General features: G+C 53.5%; 1 protein-coding gene across 6 annotated transcripts in view; it reads left to right on the top strand.

Annotated features, from left to right (window-relative positions):
• SMARCA4 (SWI/SNF related BAF chromatin remodeling complex subunit ATPase 4) overlaps positions 1–21,098 on the top strand; it is an 84,964-nt gene that overhangs the window by 39,456 nt on the left and 24,410 nt on the right. For all 6 annotated transcript variants that reach the window (XM_081076521.1, XM_081076525.1, XM_081076526.1 and 3 more), the window contains exons 15-25: positions 75–225; positions 1,627–1,790; positions 7,090–7,156; positions 8,193–8,303; positions 9,837–10,079; positions 12,303–12,416; positions 13,083–13,190; positions 14,285–14,371; positions 15,232–15,278; positions 16,358–16,524; positions 18,918–19,081. In XM_081076521.1, the coding sequence (XP_080932647.1) occupies positions 75–225; positions 1,627–1,790; positions 7,090–7,156; positions 8,193–8,303; positions 9,837–10,079; positions 12,303–12,416; positions 13,083–13,190; positions 14,285–14,371; positions 15,232–15,278; positions 16,358–16,524; positions 18,918–19,081 (1,423 nt within the window). The remainder of the gene's footprint in view (positions 1–74; positions 226–1,626; positions 1,791–7,089; positions 7,157–8,192; positions 8,304–9,836; positions 10,080–12,302; positions 12,417–13,082; positions 13,191–14,284; positions 14,372–15,231; positions 15,279–16,357; positions 16,525–18,917; positions 19,082–21,098) is intronic.

The raw sequence follows: 21,098 nt of genomic DNA, 5'->3' as shown, positions 1-21,098 counted from the left end.
AGAATCTTCTGTCAGAAGTGCATTGTCACAAATGGCGATGTATGTCCTCACACAGTGCTTCTATTTGCTTCCAGGAATGCCAAGCAAGATGTCGATGATGAGTATGGTGTGTCCCAGGCCCTTGCTCGTGGCCTGCAGTCCTATTATGCAGTGGCCCATGCTGTCACTGAGAGAGTGGATAAGCAGTCGGCGCTTATGGTCAATGGCGTCCTTAAACAGTACCAGGTGAGGCGGGGGAGGAGGAGGACATGCCCACGTGGCAGTCTTGGCAGAGGGGTTCACAGGTTGTGGGAGGCTACTGAGGTTAGGCGAGACCCAAGTTCATGTTCCACTCTGTCTTTGGGTACCTTGCTCTTTCCCCCTAAGCCTCAGTTTCCCTGTCTATAATGCAGACACGTGATCTTTTAGGTTAGCCCCCAGGAGGAAGTGAAATGGTACAGTATATCAGTATCTGCTGGGTGCTTGGTCTGCCTGATGGCAGGGTAGCAGTGTGTTCTATGAGGTTAGCTTCTGAGTCTCCAGCAACTCTAACAAAGGGATTGTCATCCTCCGCATTTTACAGGTTGGGGGGCAACTGTGGAACAGAGAGGTCGGTGATTCCTCAAAATCACATAGCTCGGGAGTGGTCAAACCAGGATGGGCCCCAGGTGTGGGCCCACAGTCCCTCGGTCCGTGTTCCCTGGAGCTCTGGGCCGTGTGAGACAGGAGTGAGCTTAGAGATCGGGAGACCAGAGCTCTGGGCTCTGGGCTCAGCTTCTTCGTTCTGTGAGGGTGAGGTGACGCCGCCGCTAAAGCTCTTTGTCAGGCCTGGCCTGGAACAGCCATGAATCGGAGTTGCTCATGCTAGTTCCCTTTTCTGTGTCCCCACATCCCAAGCTCATCTGTAAGCTTCTAAGAGGCATCTGGTTTATCTCCAACCAAAGAACACGTCGCCCTGATTTTCCATTTGGTTGTGACCCCTGAACCCCAACTATTCTTGAAAGAACTCTCAGAACCTCCAGGCCAATATCAAGTTCCAAAGAGTCGAAACCCGTGACCAGTGGAAATTTCCACTGACCAGTGTAATCAAAGGAATTAAAGCTTGGCCAAAAGTAACTTCCTTAACCTGGTAGAAAATATCCAAATTTTCCTTCATAACGTTATATTCAATTTGGAAACTGTCTTCTCTTTAACTGCCTATATTGCAGAAAGATCACAGGCTTTGGAAAGCTCTCAGTGAATCTTGACATAATGGTTAGACACTCGTTGGCCAAGTGGTGGATTCATCAGCAGGCTCCCCTGAGGCCCCCATGCTCACCTGAAGCGTGTGTTGCGTGGTTGTGGGCAGGTTTGTCCCAGTGGCTGTGTGGCTTGGTGTCAGTAACAGATATTATGACATAGAAACTTAGCTATTCAGATGTGCACCCGAAGAAGACATTTTCTATACTGTACATACATTATTAACACAGCAGCCCTGTCATTTGACAGGAATGATTACTGAGGATGAGGCTAAGAAAACAGGAGCAGGATGGTTCAGAGCAAAGTACCAAATAAAGACAGCCGTGGTGGTGGGTGGCTGATGTGCTCGAGTCCCCGAGGTGCTCAGACCTGACGGGGGCTTCAGACTGGCTGCCCCTCTCCTTGCAGATTAAAGGCTTGGAGTGGCTGGTGTCCCTTTACAACAACAACCTGAATGGCATCTTGGCTGACGAGATGGGCCTGGGGAAGACCATCCAGACCATCGCGCTCATCACGTACCTCATGGAGCACAAGCGCATCAACGGGCCCTTCCTCATCATCGTCCCTCTCTCGTAAGTGCGCCCGCTGCTGGCACCCCGCTGCCCCTGGCACCCAGCCTTCACTCAGACACCTGTGGGTCAGTTTGCTCGGGCTGCTCCAATCAGCACCACAGCCTGGTGGTGTCTTCAACGGCAGGCACTGTTTTCCCGGGGCCATAAGTCCGACAACAGGTATCAGCAGGGTTGGCTTCTTTCGAGACCTCTCTCAGCCTTGCAGATTTCCATCTTCTCCCCGTGTCCTCACATGGTCTTCCCTCTGTGTCGTCTGTGTCCTGTTTTACTCTTCTTACAAGGATGCCAGTCACTGGATTAGGGTCCACCTGATGACCTTACTGTAACTTCATTATCTCTTTAGAAACCCTCTCTCCAAATACAGTCCCGTTCTGATGTCCTGCAGGGAGGACTTCAATATGTGGGTATTAGGAGGCCACAATTTAGCCCCTAACAGCCTGCCCCTGGTTTCAAAGGGCACGATAGGAAAGGGGCAGGTGACAGTCTCCATCCATTGTTTCCACTGGGGGAGCTCTCCCAGGATACCCTTTGGGTTCTCTTCAAGCCTGCCAGCCAGCACATCCCACACAAGGGAGTCACGGGCTGAAGATCCTCCTGCTAGAAGAGTGGAGTGGAGCTGTTTGAGTAAACCCAGTTTCCACGCCTTACTGGTGGCACTGGAACCCTGGCAGTCACATCTGCTCCCTGCCCAGGGATCACGGATACTCATGTGTGGATGTGGTAGGGCTGGGGTACCCATACAGCATCCTAGGAAGGTCTCACTCACCACCCCTTTATGCCACTGGCCTCTTCCAGCAGACACCCCTCCGGGTCCAAACGTCCACTCTAGGCACCCCCTTCCCAGCTCAGCCTGTGCCACAGAATGTCTCACCTGCACCAGGCTGTTTCCAGAAGTCCCAGGGCCCCTTCTCATTGACCCAGTGCAGGTCACATGCCGGGTCTGGGGATGGTTTGCTCTGATGGTGGCCAGGCTTCTGTGGGCACTTGGCCTGGTCTGGAGGGAAACCCCCTTAACTTTGGCCCAGTGCTCAGTGGGGACCCCGTCACCGTCAGACCAGCAAATGAAGGGAAGAGTGCTCGTGCCCTCCTGCCTTTAAGACAGTCAGGCCTCCAGCCACGCGCCCAAGGCTGGGGGGCCCCAGAACCTTTCCAGAATTTAACTCGGAGAAATTTATTTCTTCTTTCTGCCTTCCCTTCCTCATGGTGGTATAAAATGGTACGCCTTGTCAGGCTTCATGGAGAGAGCTGTTTCTGTTGCGATAGGAGATCCCAGGCTGGCAGATGGCCTTGACTCCTCCTACCTCGTGGTCAAACCCAACTTTGCTTCTCAGCTTCCTGCTGCACTTGCCTGCACATTGTCACTCATCCCTGCAGGGGTTGAAGTCTCCTCTCTCTGTTTGTTCCCCCGAGACGTGACTTCATCTTCATTGGGATAGCTCTCTCCAATGTGCTGCACTGCGGCCTGGGTTTTTCATTTTTAACTTTCCATTTTGAAATTGTTTCAGACTTACAGTGATTGCAAAAACAGTATAAAGAATTCCTATACACCTTTCACCCAGCCTCTCAAATCTTAACCCCAGGAAGGGAGCAGTGATTTAAAACTGTTAATGAATCTACAGACCTTATTCTCTTTCCCCTTAATAACCTTTTTGTGGTCCAGAATCCCACTTTGCGATTTGCTGTCCCGTTTTTGTGGCACATCTGTGCCGGTTTCCCAGTCCTTCTTTGTCCTTCATGATCTTGACACTTGAATCCTGGCCAGGCATTTGGTAGACGGTCCCTCAGACTGTGATTGTGTGATGTGCCTGTTTCTGACACTCTGGAGGCATGCTGTGCCCTTCTTGGGGCCTCTTCTCGGGAGACGCGAGGTGCCAAGGGGCCCCATCACGGGAGGGTTATGTGGTGCCTGCTAGTTTCCTCACTAAGAGTTGTCCTTTGTAATCCTAAGTATCTTGTGGGAAGGCACTTAGAAACCATGTAAGTACCCCATTTCTCATCGTACTGGCCAGTAATTTCAGCATCCGTCAGATGGTCCCACCTGAAATTATTACCGTAGGAGGGACCAAATAAATAGTAGATTTCTCTTTCCATCATTCCTTCCTCGTGTATGGCAATTCCTCTGGAAAGAAGAATTGTCTGTTCTCCCCAGTTTATCTATTTAGTCAGGTCATTCTTTATATTACAGTGGGCTCTTACCATCATGAGAACCCAGAATGGACACTGTCATTATTTTGTTCCTAACTTGTCACAGATGTAGCCTTGGGAGACCCTTCCAGTTGGTTTTAATGTGTCCCTGTCATTATATTGTGGTCGTTTATTTGAATACTTTTAGATTTATGGAAAAGTTGGGAAGATAGTATAGAGAGTTCCCGGATACCCTCCCCTCAGTTTCCCCTGCTGTTGATAACTTCTTACATGACTGTTAACGTTTGTCACAACCTGGGAACCAGCCCTGGCACATTACTGTTCATTGAACTCCAAACTTTGAATTTCAATGGTTTTTTTCCCCCCTAATGTCCAGTTTCTATTCCTGGATCCTTTATTACCTTTAATTCATGTCTCCTTATCCTTCACTGGCCTGTGACTGTCCCTCAGACTTTCCATATTTTAAATGACCTTGATGGTGGTAAGGACGGCCCAGGTGTTCTGTAATTTTCTCATATTTACGCAGCATGATGGGTTTGGGGGTGGAAGACTAGAGGTGAAGTGCCCCTCTCATCGCATCACATCAACGGCAGTTACTGTCACCATGACTTCTCATGGTTGATGTTGACCTTGATCACCTGGCTGAGGTAGTATTTGTCAGCTATCTCTGCTGTGAAGTTGCTCATTTTTCCCCCTTCCATACTGTATTCTAGAAAAAAGTCATTACCTTCAGCCCATACACGGGGTGGGCTCTACCTCCTTGAGGGAGAAGAAATACATAAATTATTTGGGATTCTGTACAGAAGATTTCTTTCTTTTCCCAGTTGTACATTTATTCGAATCATTTCTATCAGCATGGACTCACAGGTATTTATATTATACTTTGGGCTATATGCCCATACTCGTTTATCTGCTTTGTCGCTCAAATCGTGCCAGCTGTCACCATCAGGAGCTCTGTCCCTTTAACCCGCCCCCGTCACTATGGGGTGTTTTGAGCTCTGCTTTTCGGCACTCAAAGAGGCTCCAAGCTCAGCTTGTCCATTTCCCACCCCAGGCCTAGAATCCGCCTGGTTTGTCTTGTCAGAGAATGGAATTGGAAACCATGCCTTGGGGATGCTAAGCATGCTCCTTGCTTCTGGGAGGTCCTGGGCCCTCTGTGCAAACAGCACTAGGGCTTAGTGTGTGTGTGTAAGCCTGTACGCACCTGCCTGGCGTCACTGCTGTGTCTAGTCATCTGACGTTTAGTAAGTTAAACATGTGTTCCTACTGTTGTCTCTGACTCAGCTAGGACCCCACGGTTCATTCTAGGGCTTTCTCCTTGTTTATTCCCAGTGTACAGCACTTTCAGAATAGTTAACCTGTGAGAACCAACTTGACCAACTAGAGTATTGTGTTTAGATCCAGTTCCTTTCATCTTTTGGCTTAGTTTCTGGTTAAAACCCTGTTTCCCAAGGTCATTTTCGTCAGCTCCTTTCCCTCGTTCCCTTCAGTGAGGTTATGCCACGTGTTCACCTTCAGCCTGTTACGCCCATGTGCCGCCCTGACAAGGGTCCAGTCTGTGGGATGTCGTGCTCCATGCCCTGGAGAATGTTTTTAGACTGTGAGCTTCCGGCTCCTCCCTCCAGTGGTTGGGGTGCAGCTGTCCACCGTGAGTTTGCTTGTCCTGCCCCCTTCTTGATCTCTGGCTCCCCCTATCTCCTCAGTCCCCCTCCTGACTCTTTCCCTTCCTGCTGCACGTGCTCCCACCCCTGAGGATTCAGCCCGCTGCTTCTCTTGAGCTGTCCCCCATTGCTCCCTGCAGTAGCAACCAGACCTCCATGACTGGGCCGAGGCAATCTTGCTGACGCTCAGTAAGGGGGAGTCTGCAGCCAGGCCTTCTGAGGCGGCGCAGTGGCTTGAAGCTGCTGTCACGGCCCCAGGCTCCTGTGTTTTTTTGCTCAGTCACTTTCTGCGTGTGACTTCCGCTCTCAGGCTTCTTACCTCATGGCTGCAAGATGGTTGCACTGCCTCTGTCATCTTATCTCAGTTCCCAGCATAATGGGCAGGGCAAAGGGGAGCAGGAGCATATGGAGCTGAGTCTCCCCACTCCCCACCTCCCTTCAAGAACTTTCCCTGACTTTCACCCCAGCGACTTGAGCTTCCTTCTCATTGGCTCCAACTGTGAGCACCTGGTTGGCCCTGGCTGCCAGGGAGCTTTGGAGCTGTGGGTTTAAGGTGGAGACGGCACCACCCTCATGGAGCTCCTTGGAGGGAAGAGCTGGATGAACCAGGAGTAGTCGCTACCACTCATCCTTTGCATTCTGTCTTTACACACCACCCAGCCTAGACTTTTTGAGTGGGTTCACTCCCCCACAGAAAATTTGTGTCCCGGTATTTCTCTGAGAACTCGCCCCATTGTGAACTTGGCTTTATTGTTGCCATCACCCTCTCCTGAGGCTGTCTCCGTCCCAAGTGACGTGGGCCTCCTCACCAACCTCTGCCCACCCTCACGTCCAGTCACTGCCTGTCTCTCTCCCCCCTCTTCTTGGCCTTGCTCAGAAGTCCCCCAAGTTCTCATTCCCACCCTGCTCCCACTCCGTCTTCCACCTGAGCCCAGCTTGGTCTCACCTGCTCACTGTCCTCTTTTGTTTCTTACTGGGCCGGAGCCCCCAGTGGCTTCCATCTTTGTTTCGAAGTAGCAAAAAGACACAGATGGTGTGTCCTGTTCTCCCAGGTCTCCATAGCGTAGCATGGTCTCTAGCACGATTCTGAACCTGAAACGAAGCACCGTGAGTCTGTCTGGTTTTTCTGGCAGTAGTTCCACAGCACATGGCTTGTTCTCACAGGGCTGTGACCCCACAGTGGTGACAGAGGACTGGTCTGTGAGGTCCAGCCATGGGTACAGCCCACTCTGGCCTCCCGGTTTCAGCTTAGGGTGACCCAGGCTCCTCCCTGTCCCGAAACCCACCCCCACCCTTGTGTGTGTCCCTGTTCCTCCCACCCAAGGTACCTTGCCCTCCTTCCCTTGTGTGGCCGCCGTTGGAGATGGTTAATTACTCTGCCAGCTCTGAGGGTCACAGCTATGTGGGCCTCACTTCCCAGTGGACATCGGTGTGAACAGTGAGCTGCTGTTCCCAGAACTAGAACCTGACTGTTCCTTCCTTGTTTCTGTCAGAACACTGTCAAACTGGGCGTACGAATTTGACAAGTGGGCCCCCTCTGTGGTGAAGGTGTCCTACAAGGTATGTCCCAGCCTGACGAGGTGAACGTGGGTGAGGGCAGGGTGGGCGAGCAGGGAATGCAGGTGAGTGAAGACGGGCGTCAGCCTGCATTAATACATGAGGCATGTGTGCGCCTTTTCCTATGTTGTTATATGCATAGGATCGTGTCATTGACACCGGTTTGAGATCACTTGTTTATTTGGGGTAATGCTCGTTTTAAGTGAAGTTATGCGCTAATTTGTGGAATCTGGTGACTGATGCACTCACTGGAAGCTTTCGTCACTGTCACCTGAGTTATGGTTAAAACTCATTCATCATGTATGAGGACTTATCTAGGTCACTTCACCCTGTGAAATGGGGCCTAAGTGTACGTGTTGTCCTGGTGGGGACACTGAGGCACACGGCCTCACGCAGCCTCTTAGTGGCAGAGCCAGGTTATGCCTGACCGTTGGGCTCCCATCCCACGCCCTTCACCCTGTGCTGTGAGGCTCTTTGCCCGTGGGGTCAAGGGGGTCCTGGCAATGGGAAGAGCATGTGTGGGGAGAACTTGGTACGTTTGGAGAGTCAAGTGCTGTTCTGGCAAAAGCTTATGGGACCCAGTGAAGATCAGTCTGGAATGTGAGCCTGGAGAAAACCGGGGCCCTGGTCACACTGGCCAGGAGTTTGGAGCTGGGAGGGTCTGTGCAGCTTTGCTAATTGAGAAGAGGCTGGAGCCGCTGTCAGGGAGTGATGTCGATGGCTGACGCTCGCATGAGAGGCAGTTAGGGAGAAGCTGTGGTTTCCAGCTTGGAGGCCTGAGAGGGGACCCAGGAAGAGGTGGGAGCTGATTGGCCACTGGGACTGGGACAGATGGTGGTACAGGCAGCAAGCCCCCCGGAGGCCCGGGCTGCCGATGGCCCACATGCCTTCCTCCGCTCCCTGCAGTTGGCACGTGCATGTTGGGGTTGGAGGGCAGGAGCCAGCAGCCTTGCCCACCTTTCCTCTGCCATCAGGATGCTGGGACTCGGCCTCCGGGGGCCTGGGAGGCTCACGTGTTCATGTCTTTTCTCCCGCACAGGGCTCTCCAGCAGCCAGAAGGGCTTTTGTCCCCCAGCTCCGGAGCGGCAAGTTCAATGTCTTGCTAACAACGTACGAGTACATCATTAAAGACAAGCACATCCTTGCAAAGGTAGCGTGTCCTTGTGTAAAACAACCAGGTCCAGGTACTCGGTGCTGTCGGGGACACGTGATCCTGCCCGATCCAGGGTTATCATGTCTGTGTCACACGTCTCATCATCTATCATCTCAAAGCCCCTTGCAAGTAATTTTTCAGTGATTCCCCTGCACGTGTGTTTAAAGACAGCTGCTCTGTGTGTGTGAAAGGTCCCGGTCCAGGTTACCCTGGGTTTGCCCCCGACTGTTCCCAGGTTCAGGTCCAGAGACGGGACCGTCTACACAGCCTGTGGGCTCGCTCCTCCCAGTACTTCTACCCAAAGAACCTAGTCACAAGATGCCTCTTGACCCACCTGCACAGTCCCTGGCAGGGCCACGAGAAGTCCAGCCTCGTCTCCTCCTGTCTCTAGAGGCCTCGGCCCTCCCTCCATGGTGGCTGTGCCTCCCCAATCGCAGCCACAGGAAACCAGCCCATGACGCGCTCTGAGGCCCTGTGTGCGTGTCAGCCTTGGGCTGTGGGGCTGGCTCATTCAGTGGGAGGCTGTGCAAGCCTCTTAGCTGATATAGTTGTGAAGGCGGCTCTGGTTAAGCTACATTTAATTACTGAGAAGAAACTGTGACCCAGATATAAAACAGACGCCGTTCCGTGCCTGCCTGCAAAGGCTGGTTTCCTGGTTGGGGAGGTGTCGAGGCTAAAGATGAGGCACCTGGCCTCACCCTGGCCGTCCAGTGAGGTCAAGGGTGGGGTCTGACCCCGGGACAGAGGAGGTGTTTATATGCTACCGCGCCTCCGGGACTCGGTGAGCATGCTACTGGGTGCTTGATGGGCGTCCCCAAGTCTACAGTGAGGAGAGTGAGGGCCAGGAGCAGAGGTGCAGTGTGGGGCTCACCCTCGAACTCAGTACAGAGCCATCCTCTGCTTCTCTGGCAAGGGCTTTAATTAACGTAAACGCCATGTGATGGAGGTTCTTCGTGGGAGGTGGCTGCTGTGTACTGCCTCACTCAGGCCTCACTGTGGCCCCGGGAGACTAGCGCAGGGTGGTTCTGGGGCTCCCATGCACCCATGGAATCGGCATGGAACCCGTACCCTCAGGTGTGGAGCCAAGGCTGTGGGGCGCAGCCCCAGCCCCCCAGAGCTCACACTCTGCGCCTGTCTGTGCCGCTCTTGCCTTCAGAGGCATAGCCTGCTGATTAGAAAATGGACTCATTACCACCCCGTGTCCCCTCTAGACCCCTGGGGGCCTCTAATCAGCGAAGGGTGTGTTGTTGGGGATTCTTCCTGCTCCGTACTAGCATATGTCATTTTGGGGGGAACCAAAGTACTTTTCTGCAACGTGCTGTTGTCCGTCCAGCAGCCTGTCTGTCTGTCCTCACTCGTGCTGACTCAGGAGGTGCATTGTGTGGTGTGTCCATGTGCTGGTCCCCTCGGGACGTAGTCATGCCCACGTGCTTCGCCTCCACGGGCCTTCCACCTAGCGCCTCTTGCTTAGTGGCTGGGAGAGTCTCGCGCTGCAGCCTTTCCGCTGAACACGTGCTCTTGGGCCTGCAGATCCGTTGGAAGTACATGATCGTGGATGAAGGCCATCGCATGAAGAACCACCACTGCAAGCTGACACAGGTCCTCAACACGCACTACGTGGCCCCCCGCCGCCTGCTGCTGACGGGCACACCGTTGCAGAACAAGCTCCCTGAGCTCTGGGCACTCCTCAACTTCCTGCTGCCCACCATCTTCAAGAGCTGCAGCACCTTCGAGCAGTGGTTCAATGCGCCCTTTGCCATGACTGGAGAGAAGGTGTGTGTGTGTGGCTGGCCACGTGGACATGGTGGGTCATCCACAGAGGACCTGTGCCTGTGTTGACAGTCCTGGGTTCAGCTGCTTGCCTCAGTGGGTGTATGTTGAGTGCCCACCACCATGGGTCAGGCCTGTGCTGGGTGCCGGAGCTGGAGTCTGTGTTCGTGGAACAAGTCAGCCTTGGCCTTGAGGCTGGAGGAGCCACGAGGGCCCCAGAGAGGCAGAGATCGGGAGGGTGAACTGTGAGGAGACACTCAGGGCTTCCCTAACCCTGCGCTTCAGCACAGGGCGGGCATGGTGAGGAGACGCTCAGGGCTTCCCTACCCCTGCGTTCCAGCACAGGGCGGACACGGTGAAGAGACGCTCAGGGCTTCCCTAACCTTGCGCTCCAGCACAGGACGGGCATGGTGAGGAGATGCTCAGGGCTTCCCTAACCCTGCACTCCAGCACAGGGCGGGCATAGTGAGGAGTATGGCCTTGAGGCAGCCGTGGGGCCAGAGCAGGGTGTGCCTGGCAACTGGAGTGTCTGAGGGGCCTGTCGGTCCCTTCAGGGCATTCAGGTTTCACGCTCAGGGCAGTGGGAAGTTCAGTTTTCAGTCACAGAAGCAACATGGTCAGATTCTGTAAGTTTTGTTTTAAAGAGCTCTGTGACCAGTGTATCTCATTGTCTGTTTGGCCATGGGAGGCACTATCAGTCTGCAAACCAGATTGTGGCATGTGGGCTGTCAGCAGTCAGGTCTTCATTATGTGATGAAGTCCCCAAGCCAGCTCCAGAATAAGCCTCCCTTGCTATTGGGTTTGAGCTGTGTTTGTGGGCCAGCTGCGTTTTCTGTTGAAGGCAGTTAAGCCGCCAGAGCCTGGTGACTGAGGAAGTGGGCACAACTACAGATGGTAACGAGTGTCACTGCTCTCTAGTTCCTGATTAGGATCTTTTCCTCAGGCAAATGCAAGACAGCTGGGGCCACCACATTATGTGTGTGGTGAGGCTTCTGCTAATCTCGTCCCTGGGGTCCTCCCTCCTTGGCGTCAGTTGAGACCAAAGCCCTTCTGAAGAAACAAACCTCTCCAAGAGTCCCCAGGACCCCCATCCCAAGAATTGGGGAGCACATGTTCTAGTTTTATCCATTTTCTTTTTTTTTTTTTTAAAGATTTTATTGGGGAAGGGGAACAGGACTTTATTGGGGAACAGAGTGTACTTTCAGGATTTTTTTCCAAGTCAAGTTGTTGTCCTTTCAATCTTAGTTGTGGAGGGTGCCGTTCAGCTTCAAGTTGTTGTCCTTTCAGTCTTAGTTGTGGGGGCGCAGCTCAGCTCCAGGTCCAGTTGCCATTGCTAGTTGCAGGGTGCGCACCCACCCCCTCCCTTGCGGGAGTCGAACCGGCAACCTTGTGGTTGAGAGGACGCGCTCCAACCAACTGAGCCATCCGGGAGCTCAACGGCAGCTCAGCTCAAGGTCAATCTTAGTTGTAGGGGGCCAAGCCCACCATCCCTTGTGGGAGTCGAGGAGTTGAACCAGCAACCTTGTGGTTGAGAGCCCACTGACCCATGTGGGAATCAAACTGTCAGCCTTCGGAGTTAGGAGCACGGAGCTCCAACCGCCTGAGCCACCGGGCCGGCCCTAGTTTTATCCATTTTTAAGTTGAGCAAAAGCTTTGCCAAACAAGATTTTTTTTTTCAGGGAACCCATAGAAGAAGCATTCAGGTGTCGTCTTATTTTCACTTTTTAAAAATTTCATTAGAGTAGCAGGTACCCTGGGAGAGCAGTATTTCTTGCCTTCCATCTCACTCCGGCTGAAAGGAGGGCGGATACGAGGCTCCAAGTGATGGAGCCTGTGTGAGAATCAGCCAGTATATACCAAACCTTTTATGAATGTGGCCCCCATGGTGCCACTTAGCTTTCGTTTGGACATGTTGGCGGGTGTCCAGGCCCCGAGTTTGAATTACTTTGGTGAAGCAACACAGCTTGCTGCTGTGTTACTCTTCACAAGGCCTGTGGCAGGTGATGCCCAGGGGCCTTTAGTGCCACATCCCAGGATTTCCAGGGGAGGACCAGATCCTTGCTGTTTTCCAAAGGTAGAAGTGCCTTGCCAAGCCCCATAAAGAAAGCAGTATGAAAAAGAGAGGCTGGGCGTAGGCCGACTCCAGATAACCTTTAGCTCGCCTGCACACGCCCCTGCTCTACCTTCGGAAGTCACGCTTGGTTTACATCTCTCTTGGTATGCCAGGTGGACCTGAACGAGGAGGAGACTATTCTCATCATCCGTCGTCTCCACAAAGTATTGCGGCCCTTCCTGCTCCGGCGGCTCAAGAAGGAGGTTGAGGCTCAGTTGCCCGAAAAGGTAACGTGGGTGTTTTAAGCAGAAGCAGCTGCAGTGTAGCACCGTGAGGGCTCCCCAGTGGGCCAGGTCAGGTGCCTCTCCCGTGCGCCTATGCCTGTGGTCTCATGGCCCTGGCCTTGCCCCGTTATTCTAGAGTCGATCCATCCTGGGGACAGCCACTCACCCACTCTAGGTCACTAAAGCATCTAAAGCAGAAGACAGAGGTGTTAGATTAGAGCACAGAATCCCGTGTTGTCAGTGGGCCAGACGCTTGGGCAGGTCCTGCCCAACCGTGTCACAGGAGCTCGTAAGCCATGGGCTTGTTGGGTTGGGCAGCTCCCCACCATGAGATGGCCCTGGGTTCTTACTTAGGGAACCAGTCCCATAGCAGCCCCAAAGATCCCCCGTCTTCCCCTTGGCAGGGCTTGTGGTTGTTGGCCACAGTACCCCATTCAGTCATACTTGCCCTTTGTTTCTGGCCAGTGGTGGAGAGGCCTTCTGAAGGTGGCCAAGTTGCCCCTTATGCCCAGGACACCCCGCCCCCCTAACATTTCTGTCCTGGTACATTTACCTTAGTCCATGAGTTCCCTGATGCCCCCAGCTATGGGGTCTCCTCACTGTTACCTCTGATCAGAGCACACATCCCAGGGCCCAGGATGCTTCTGAGAAACCATATGCCCCCTGCAGGTGGAGTACGTCATCAAATGCGACATGTCTGCCCTACAGCGTGTGCTCTACCGGCACATGCAGGCCAAGGGGGTGCTACTGACCGACGGCTCCGAGAAGGACAAGAAGGTTGGCCTGGGCCCCACTTCTCTACCGGGTTGGGGGCAGCCAGATGTGGGGAGCTTCAGCATGCTGTCACCAGCAGGCGGGCCTTCTACCTCCTTGAGAATCAGCCAGTATATACCAAACCTTTTATGAATGTGGCCCCCATGGTGGTGCTTCTGAGGGCATGGCAGAGCCATTGATGAAGTCATAGCTGGTGTGAACACGCCCCGTCAGTAGGACTGCGGGAGCAGATGATCATGGCCTGTTTCTGGGGCACACTTACTTCTCCAAGACCTTCTGAAGTAAGCTGTTGTCTGGTGTCCCCGTAGTTTATGAAATGTTGGCCCCTACAGGTGTGACCATTGGCAGCCTGGGGCCCAGTACTAACTCCAGCAGAGTTAGAGTGTCCTAGTGAGCCCCACCTTCCCATCTGGGAAAAATCTGCCTCAACAGCCATGACCACTTATCCCTTCACCTTGTTGCCAAATGACTTGGGGTTGGGGTGGGATTACATTGGCGAGGAGGGGGCTGGGTAGGCTTCTGCTTTCTGGGATCGCTCTGGGGTCCCAACCCCACCCCACCCCTAGCTCCCCTTACTAGGACTGAAATTATCCTCCCAGGTCCTTTGATTCCGTGCCCAGTGCTTGACCATGCCTCCCCATTTCGTCCTCTAGATGTTTTGTTTGGGCCCTTTTTTACCTTAGCTGTGGCAGCAGTGTATTTGTTGGTTTACTTCTGGCCCACGGCATCCAGCCACCCCCACATCCTCCCTTCACCCTGCAGCCAGAGACCTTCCTAAGTCATCATGGCCCATCTGGCTGCAGCCCTCCAGGGACTCCCCATAATGCCCAGGACAAAGCTGGCCTCTTAGAGTGTTTCTGATTTGGTCTCAGCTCTGTCAGTCTTATTTCCCTTCCTCCCCTCCAGTGCACCAGGAGGCTGTGCTCCCTCCAGAGTTGGTTTCAAGCCTCTGAGCCCCTACAAGAGCCAGCTCCTCACTCCTGATTTCCCTGCTGTGAGCCACGCCTTCCTCCGAAACTTCTCCCTCCATAGTCCTCTCACCACCCACCCTCCCAAGGACAGGATCCGATTTGGAATCCTCTCTTGTGCCTCTCCAGGGCAAAGGCGGCACCAAGACCCTGATGAACACCATCATGCAGCTGAGGAAGATCTGCAACCACCCGTACATGTTCCAGCACATCGAGGTGAGGCCCGCTCTGCCAGCCCCGCCCTGCCTGGTGCCCATCCATCACGGGGACAGCAGGCCCAACAGCACCCCACAGGGCCCTCCTCTCCAAGACGTCTGTGGGTGCTGAGCTCCTAGGCAGAGCTGTGTTGCTTTTCCCCGACAACTTGAAAGAAAAATTATTTTTAATATGTTGAATAGGTGATGCCTGTATGTTTGTCTATTGATTTTCTGTTTGCAAGTGCTTATGGGAAAGAATCTAAACAGTGTAGGGAAATGTGTGATGAAAATGGAACCCTCTGAAAGCTTGCCCTCAGATAGTACCTTATGTGAAAGTATACAGAAATTTTTCTTTGCGGTCATTTCCCACCTGGTGAGGTCACACTGCCTCTGCTCGTCAGCATACTAGCTTTTCCTGCTAATTGGCACATGGGGCCGTCCTGGGGCGATGCATTGAGAGCAGCTTTCCTCATCGTGAAGTCTGGTCAGAACCTTTTGGGCCACAGTGCCCTTGAGAATCGGGATTCCTGCTTCTGGAAAGCACGTATATGTCCATATTTTTCGGCGTAATGTTTTAGGGTTGTTGCAATTCCCTGGTGCCCCTGTGATTCCATTTTTAGCACTCCTGGGATGACCTCAGGGGCACATTGTCCTTGCGTGCTGATTTGGGTGGTTAAGAGTGTTACATTGTCACTTCCAGTTTTTCATCGGAAGAGCATGAGGGAACGGACATGGGTGGGATAGAAAAGCAGCATTCGGTATCTGTGTGGCCTTGGAGCCACTGTGGGCGGTCGCTGAGCACTGGTATGAGGGCTCAGAGGCATGGCGCTGGATGGCCTGTTTCTGCCACCTATTGAATTCTCTCTCATTCCATTGCAGGAGTCCTTTTCCGAGCACCTGGGGTTTACCGGCGGCATTGTCCAAGGGTGAGAAGCTTCCTAGCCGGATGGGACGGGCAGGCAGTGTTTCTCACTTGTTTGTTAGCTTTATTGCCGTTTTTGTATAGGTTCGATTTCAAAGCACTTATTCATGGCAGAAAATTTTAGAAAATATAGACAAACTCAAATAAGAAAATGAAAAGTCCTCCACACTTTGAGAGTTGCCCACCATTAATCCCAAGAGGCTGAATTCCTAAAGGAGACTTGGCTTCCAGGCCCTACTCTGCCACCTGCAGGCTCTGTGAACCTTGACAGCTTTCTTAACCACTCTGAGCCTATACGCTATCTGCCAACTGAGAGATTCTCTCCCCACCTTGCTGTGGGTGTGTTTTCTCCAGTTTTGTTTATAATTATAAAGTATAGACCCTGATGTTGGACATGGAAACTGCCTCTAGATTTCACCATTGCCAACAGCCTTGCCAAAACATTCCTGTAGCCAAAGCCTCAGTCATTTCTGTGGGGGGCTAAACCCCTTCCAAGAACAGGCGCCACATCAAAGAGCAAAAAGTTCTTTTACCTTAGTATTTTGTTGATACCAAATTGTATAATAGGGTCCCACAGACGTGGGTTTGAGTCCTTACCGGGACATCAGCAGCCATGCCCCCCATCAGCACTGTCCCGCCAGCCTCAGTGTCCACATGTGCAAACCAGGGGTTCTTGACTGGAGTGACGTAGAGAAGCTGCAGTGGCCCCTCAGCCTGCTGTGGCCTGGGGTGGGCTCCACAGCGTAAGCCTTTGCTCCTGGTTCTTGAACGAAATGGTGACATTGTCCCCAAATAGTTACTAACAGCGTCTCTTGTCACTCGTGGAAGTGTCCCAGTTGGATGATGATTACAGGGTTACCGTGACCGAGGATGGTCTCAGATGATTTTAGCTCGGTAGAAATGGCTTTGCTGAAACTTTATTGGGTCGGGGCGGTCTGCCTAGGAAGCATTTCTGTGCCCTTGACCGTGGTGAGCAGCCCCCGTGGGCTGGCCCAGGTCCGGCTGCAGATGGGAACGGGCCTCCTTTGCCACCGACAAGGTGCCATTAACACTGTGTTCTTCCCTCCTCTCTCCGCTCACCAGGCTGGACCTGTACCGAGCCTCGGGGAAATTCGAGCTCCTCGATAGAATCCTGCCCAAACTCCGTGCCACCAACCATAAAGTGCTGCTCTTCTGTCAGATGACCTCCCTCATGACGATCATGGAAGATTATTTTGCATATCGTGGCTTTAAATACCTCAGGCTGGATGGTGAGTATGGTTAAGAGAGACATTTGTTAAGGGGCCTCATTATCCACTGCTGCTGAACCTTCGGGCAAGTGTTCCCTCCCTCGCAAGGCAGAGTGAGGCCCTGGGACGCTGGGTGTTTTGGTCGGAGAGCATCACAGCATGCTCAGTGACAAAGGCTTACGGGACTGGGAAGTCCTGTGGCGGGATCGGCGCCCATGGCCTGGGAGACTGGCTGGGTCTTTGTACTGCAGCACTGGGTCCAGTGGGTGAGCGGTACACAGCAGTCCTGTTTTGATTGGAAGTGACAAACCCATTTCCTGTGTGCATAAGGAGAAAAGCGTAAACACATGACTGAACCCCAGTGCTTATCTTGCTGGATCCGGGTGTCCAGATGATGTTGGAGCAGCTTTTCTGGAGCTCGCGGCTTCATTCTCTCCAGGCTTCCCTTCCGCCTGCTCCGTGTACCCAACAGAGAGGCAGCCCATTTTCCCAGAGGTCTGGGGGCTGGCTCTCATTAGGCTGCTGCGAGCCATGTGCCCATCTCTCTCCACTGCCCAGGTGGCCATCGAGCTGTCACTGGTCAGGCCTGGAGCTGGAATCAGGCTTGTCCCGTTGAAACTGTGAGCACCAAGAGCAACAGGAAAGGGAGGGAGGGGAACACGCGCTGCAGGGGTGAGGGCAGCACATCACCCTGGGAACAGCACTCTGCTGTGACCCCGTACTCATGGGAAATTCTGCGTCCCTGCCTTTGTCCCAGAACATTGGAGCTCGGGGGATGAAGGGGCTGAGTGAGATGCTGACAGCATGCAGGACGTGGTGTGACATGTCAGCTGGGCAGGGAAGCCATACAGAGAGTCTCCACCCTCTGTCAGACGGTGGGCGTGAACTTGGGAGTTGCTGGAGCGAAATGGTTAAGCAGGTTTCTTCTTTCCCCACGCTTCTCAGAGCCTTTATCTAAGCTCATTGCCAGGTGCGTCTCCATGGCCAAACACCCCAGTCCTCTGTGCCTCTGTTTTGTGCAACTTGGGGAACTGTGGTTTCACAGACCACGAACTTGTGGTTGCTGGACTGACCGTCTGTTGGTGTGCGCCCTCCTCGTCCCCACCCAGAACTTCCCTGTGTCCCCAACGTGCCTTCCTCGTCCTGTTCTTGGAACTCCGTCCCAGGCAGCTTTTACTAACACACCTCTGCTCGTGTGCCTCACCTCATCCCTCCCTCTGTTCTTCGGCCTCTCCAGCTGCATCTCCATGTTTCAGGGGCCAAGCCTTTGGGAGGACCCATTCTTGTCTATCACTGTCCCAGCCCCCCAGAGAGGCCGTATGCAGAGTGAGTTCCCTCACGTCCATTCCAGTGCCTGTATATCTCTTTTTTTTTCCATCTTTTTCTCCACAAGAAGCATTCTTTGCAAAAGGATGAGTACTTTGTGAGCTTGGCATGGTTCATCCCTAGTACCGCTCGTGGTCATTACTATGGAGGTAGAAACTCTGGTAAAGAACAGGAAGGGTGGGGGCTCAGTGACACGTGAAATGGAACCTTCCACTATCAGAGTGGGTAGTTTAGAGTGAGGGAGCAGGCTGGGCGTCTGGGGAGGTGGCCCCTCCACCTGGGCCTGCCCGTACCCTGCTCACGGCCTCCATCCCTGCTCAGAGCTGGGGCAGCTGTGGACACGTCTGCAGCCCAGGCATGTCCTGGAAGTGAGTGGCCGGAAGTGTTTAGTTTTTGTTTCACCAAAAATGACTCCTGAATTTGCCATGAACTGACAGCAGCCCGAGGAGCTTAGATGCTCATGATGCTGAGGCTCTCGTCCTGGGCCATCTCCTGAGAGTCCCTGTGACTTGATGAAGAAGGGAACCCTGTCCTGCCCAAAGGAAAAGGAGCCCCTGATATAAGGCGTCTGTGTCCTTGCCTGTCTTTGTGGACCAAGAAAGCCCATCGCAGTAGGCTTGAGGGCAGTGCTAGGCCTCTGGCTGGTTGCTTGTTTCACGTCTTGGGAGTGAGCAGTGTTACTGACCTCAGCGAGGGTGTATCCCATCACTTCGGGGAACAGCTGGGCAGGGGTGGAGGTAACAGCACGGATGACACGCCCTTGAGGCCCGAGTGTTGCTGGGCTCCAGCCCTTGCCTCATCTACTTCTTGTAGCGGTCCTGCTTTATGCAGAGGTGCAGCCAGCCCTGGGGCTCCTTCTCAACTGCTGAGGCAGGAGTGTGGCGTTCAGTAGTGTCAACGTAAATCTGAGTCGCTCGCTGTCATCGCAGCTCTGCCACGAGCTGAGGGGAGTGGCCATGGCTTAGGTGGCCCCCTATGGGGCACATGTGCACTGTCTCTGCTCTGCAAAGCCTGGCTTCCTCTGTGTCTCCTCGCCACCGTCCACCTCCCCCATCGCCGCACTAACTGGTGTTCCCTGCGCCCGGCAGGAACCACAAAAGCGGAGGACCGAGGCATGCTGCTGAAAACCTTCAACGAGCCCGGCTCCGAGTACTTCATCTTCCTGCTCAGCACCCGGGCCGGGGGTCTCGGCCTGAACCTCCAGTCAGCCGACACTGTGATCATTTTTGACAGTGACTGGAACCCCCACCAGGTAAACGCTGCCGGCACACTGTGGGGAGGGGCTCGAGGCCTCAGGGAGACGCTGCCCGTCGTCATGCGCCGCTGGCCTCCTCGGCCTTGAAGAGAAGCCCAGAGTATTCCTTTTCCTGTTTCTCAAGCCGAAAGTGGCTTTTTGTTCTGATGGTGACAAAAATATATTCCTTTGTTATCTGTTTTTAAAAATCCTAGTGTTTCATAAATTCGTAAAGAAAGGGGAAAAGGCCTCAGTCCTGTCAGCCGGCGGCGCTCACGCTGTTCGGTGATGCAGGTCCTCCTGTCCGTGCTTCACGTGAGCACTCTCACTCACACTGCTTTGTAAACAGTGTTGGGCGCACGTTGTGTGCACTGTGTCTGCTGCTCTGTTTCTCACCCGTGCGTCCTCCACGGGGCTTATGCCAATAGATACCAGGATGGTATTTTATAGGTACAGCAGTTTTAAGGTATTTAGCTTTTTCCTATGTTTTATTATAAAAGTAACGTGTTTTTTAAATGTAAATATCAGTGACTCAGAGTTAAGAGTCCATTCTCCCCCTTCCCAACCTATCCCAGTCTTCTCTGAGTGTATGCCATCATCTGTCTGTATGTTCTGTTTTCCACAAAATTACAGCATGTTCTAGCACATGTCCCTTCCCTTGAGCAGCTGGTGTCTTTTGCCTCCGTGTGAGGATACTGCGTCTCTGCTCAGCCATTAATCAGCTGCTGGCTGTCCCAGCTTATGGTAGCCCTGAGACTTTTAATCCTGAGACTTTTAGGCAGGCGTCTGAGTTTCTTTTTCTCAGCACGACCTCTAGCCCCTCTCAGGAAGCCCTGTTGTCCCTTCTTGGAGCACTGGCCAGGCCAACCTTGAGAGACGGGATTGCTTGGTCCACAAGTGTGTCCCCTTCATGATGATGTCACTTCTGCCCAAGTGGCCTCTGAAAGGCTCTCCAGGTTTCTCTCCCATTGACGACGTATGAACGTGCCCCTACCATAACCTGGTGGCACCAATTATCAGTGTGTAAATTGTAGCTCATCTGATGGGCGAATGTTCTGGGTGGTTGTAGGGTCTTTACTGTCAGCCTGAGGAATAGTTCGGGCCCAGATCTCAATGACTGGCCAGTTTCCTGAGAGTTGGTTGAGATGTGCCTCCCCCATTAGCAGACAGCGGACAGTGGTTCCTGTGAAACCATGTCCTCCCTCTGTCACACTGGGAGGCACCAGAGGCCACTAAACTCACTGCAGGGCCAGGAAGTGTGTCACTGAGTGCTGGCCCTGCCAGGAAGCCAAGCAGTAGATACAGCACACTCCTGTCTCCCACCAGTTGTGGCCTCTGCCACCCCCGTTGGGTGCGAATCTCGAGTTCAGCCTGGCACAGGCCAGGCCCCTGGCACAGGATTTTATGGGAGCCTTTCTGGTAGTGTGTTGGGGGGGATGATACAAACAGCACTGGCAGCCATAGCTACCACTTTCACTGCAGCTTGCTTCACACCAGGCACTGGGCTGAGTACTTGATGCCCATTCTCTCCTTTCAGGCACACAATAGCCAGGAGACGGGATTGTGCTGGCAGAGTGGTCCTGAGGCTTGGAGGGTTGGACTCAGGACCGGGTTGCACAGCAAGGAAGTAGCAGGGTCCACGGCCAAAGTGGGCATCGCTTGCATGCTGCTCAGCGTTGGCCCCGTCCTGTGAACGGTACCCTCACCGTGTTATGGCCACACTGAGCACGGGGCCCTCCTGGGGCAGGTGAGGGGCCCCTTGCTGCTCTGACAGGAGATGCTTGGGAATATAACCGCCCACAGGCTTTTCCTCCAAAACTGCTTTCTTCTCGAGAATCTCTTAAATCCCACTAGGGTAGAAAGTGACACTTCTACAGGAACTTGGGGTGAAATCACCCTGGCATAGGCTCTAAGTCCTGTACCTGAGCTGCCAGCCGTGCAGCTGCTGGTTGGGGCAGGCAGGATGTCCAGGCAGGAGGCAGGCTTGGAGAATCAGAAGGTCCCCACCACTCTCCATGGCTTCACAAGGTCCCCT

This window comes from Rhinolophus hipposideros, assembly GCF_964194185.1.
Source record: "Rhinolophus hipposideros genome assembly, chromosome: 16".
Taxonomy (NCBI): Eukaryota; Metazoa; Chordata; class Mammalia; order Chiroptera; family Rhinolophidae; genus Rhinolophus; species Rhinolophus hipposideros.
The sequence above is the reverse complement of the archived record's forward strand: the minus strand, read 5'-3'. Positions and strand labels throughout refer to the sequence as shown.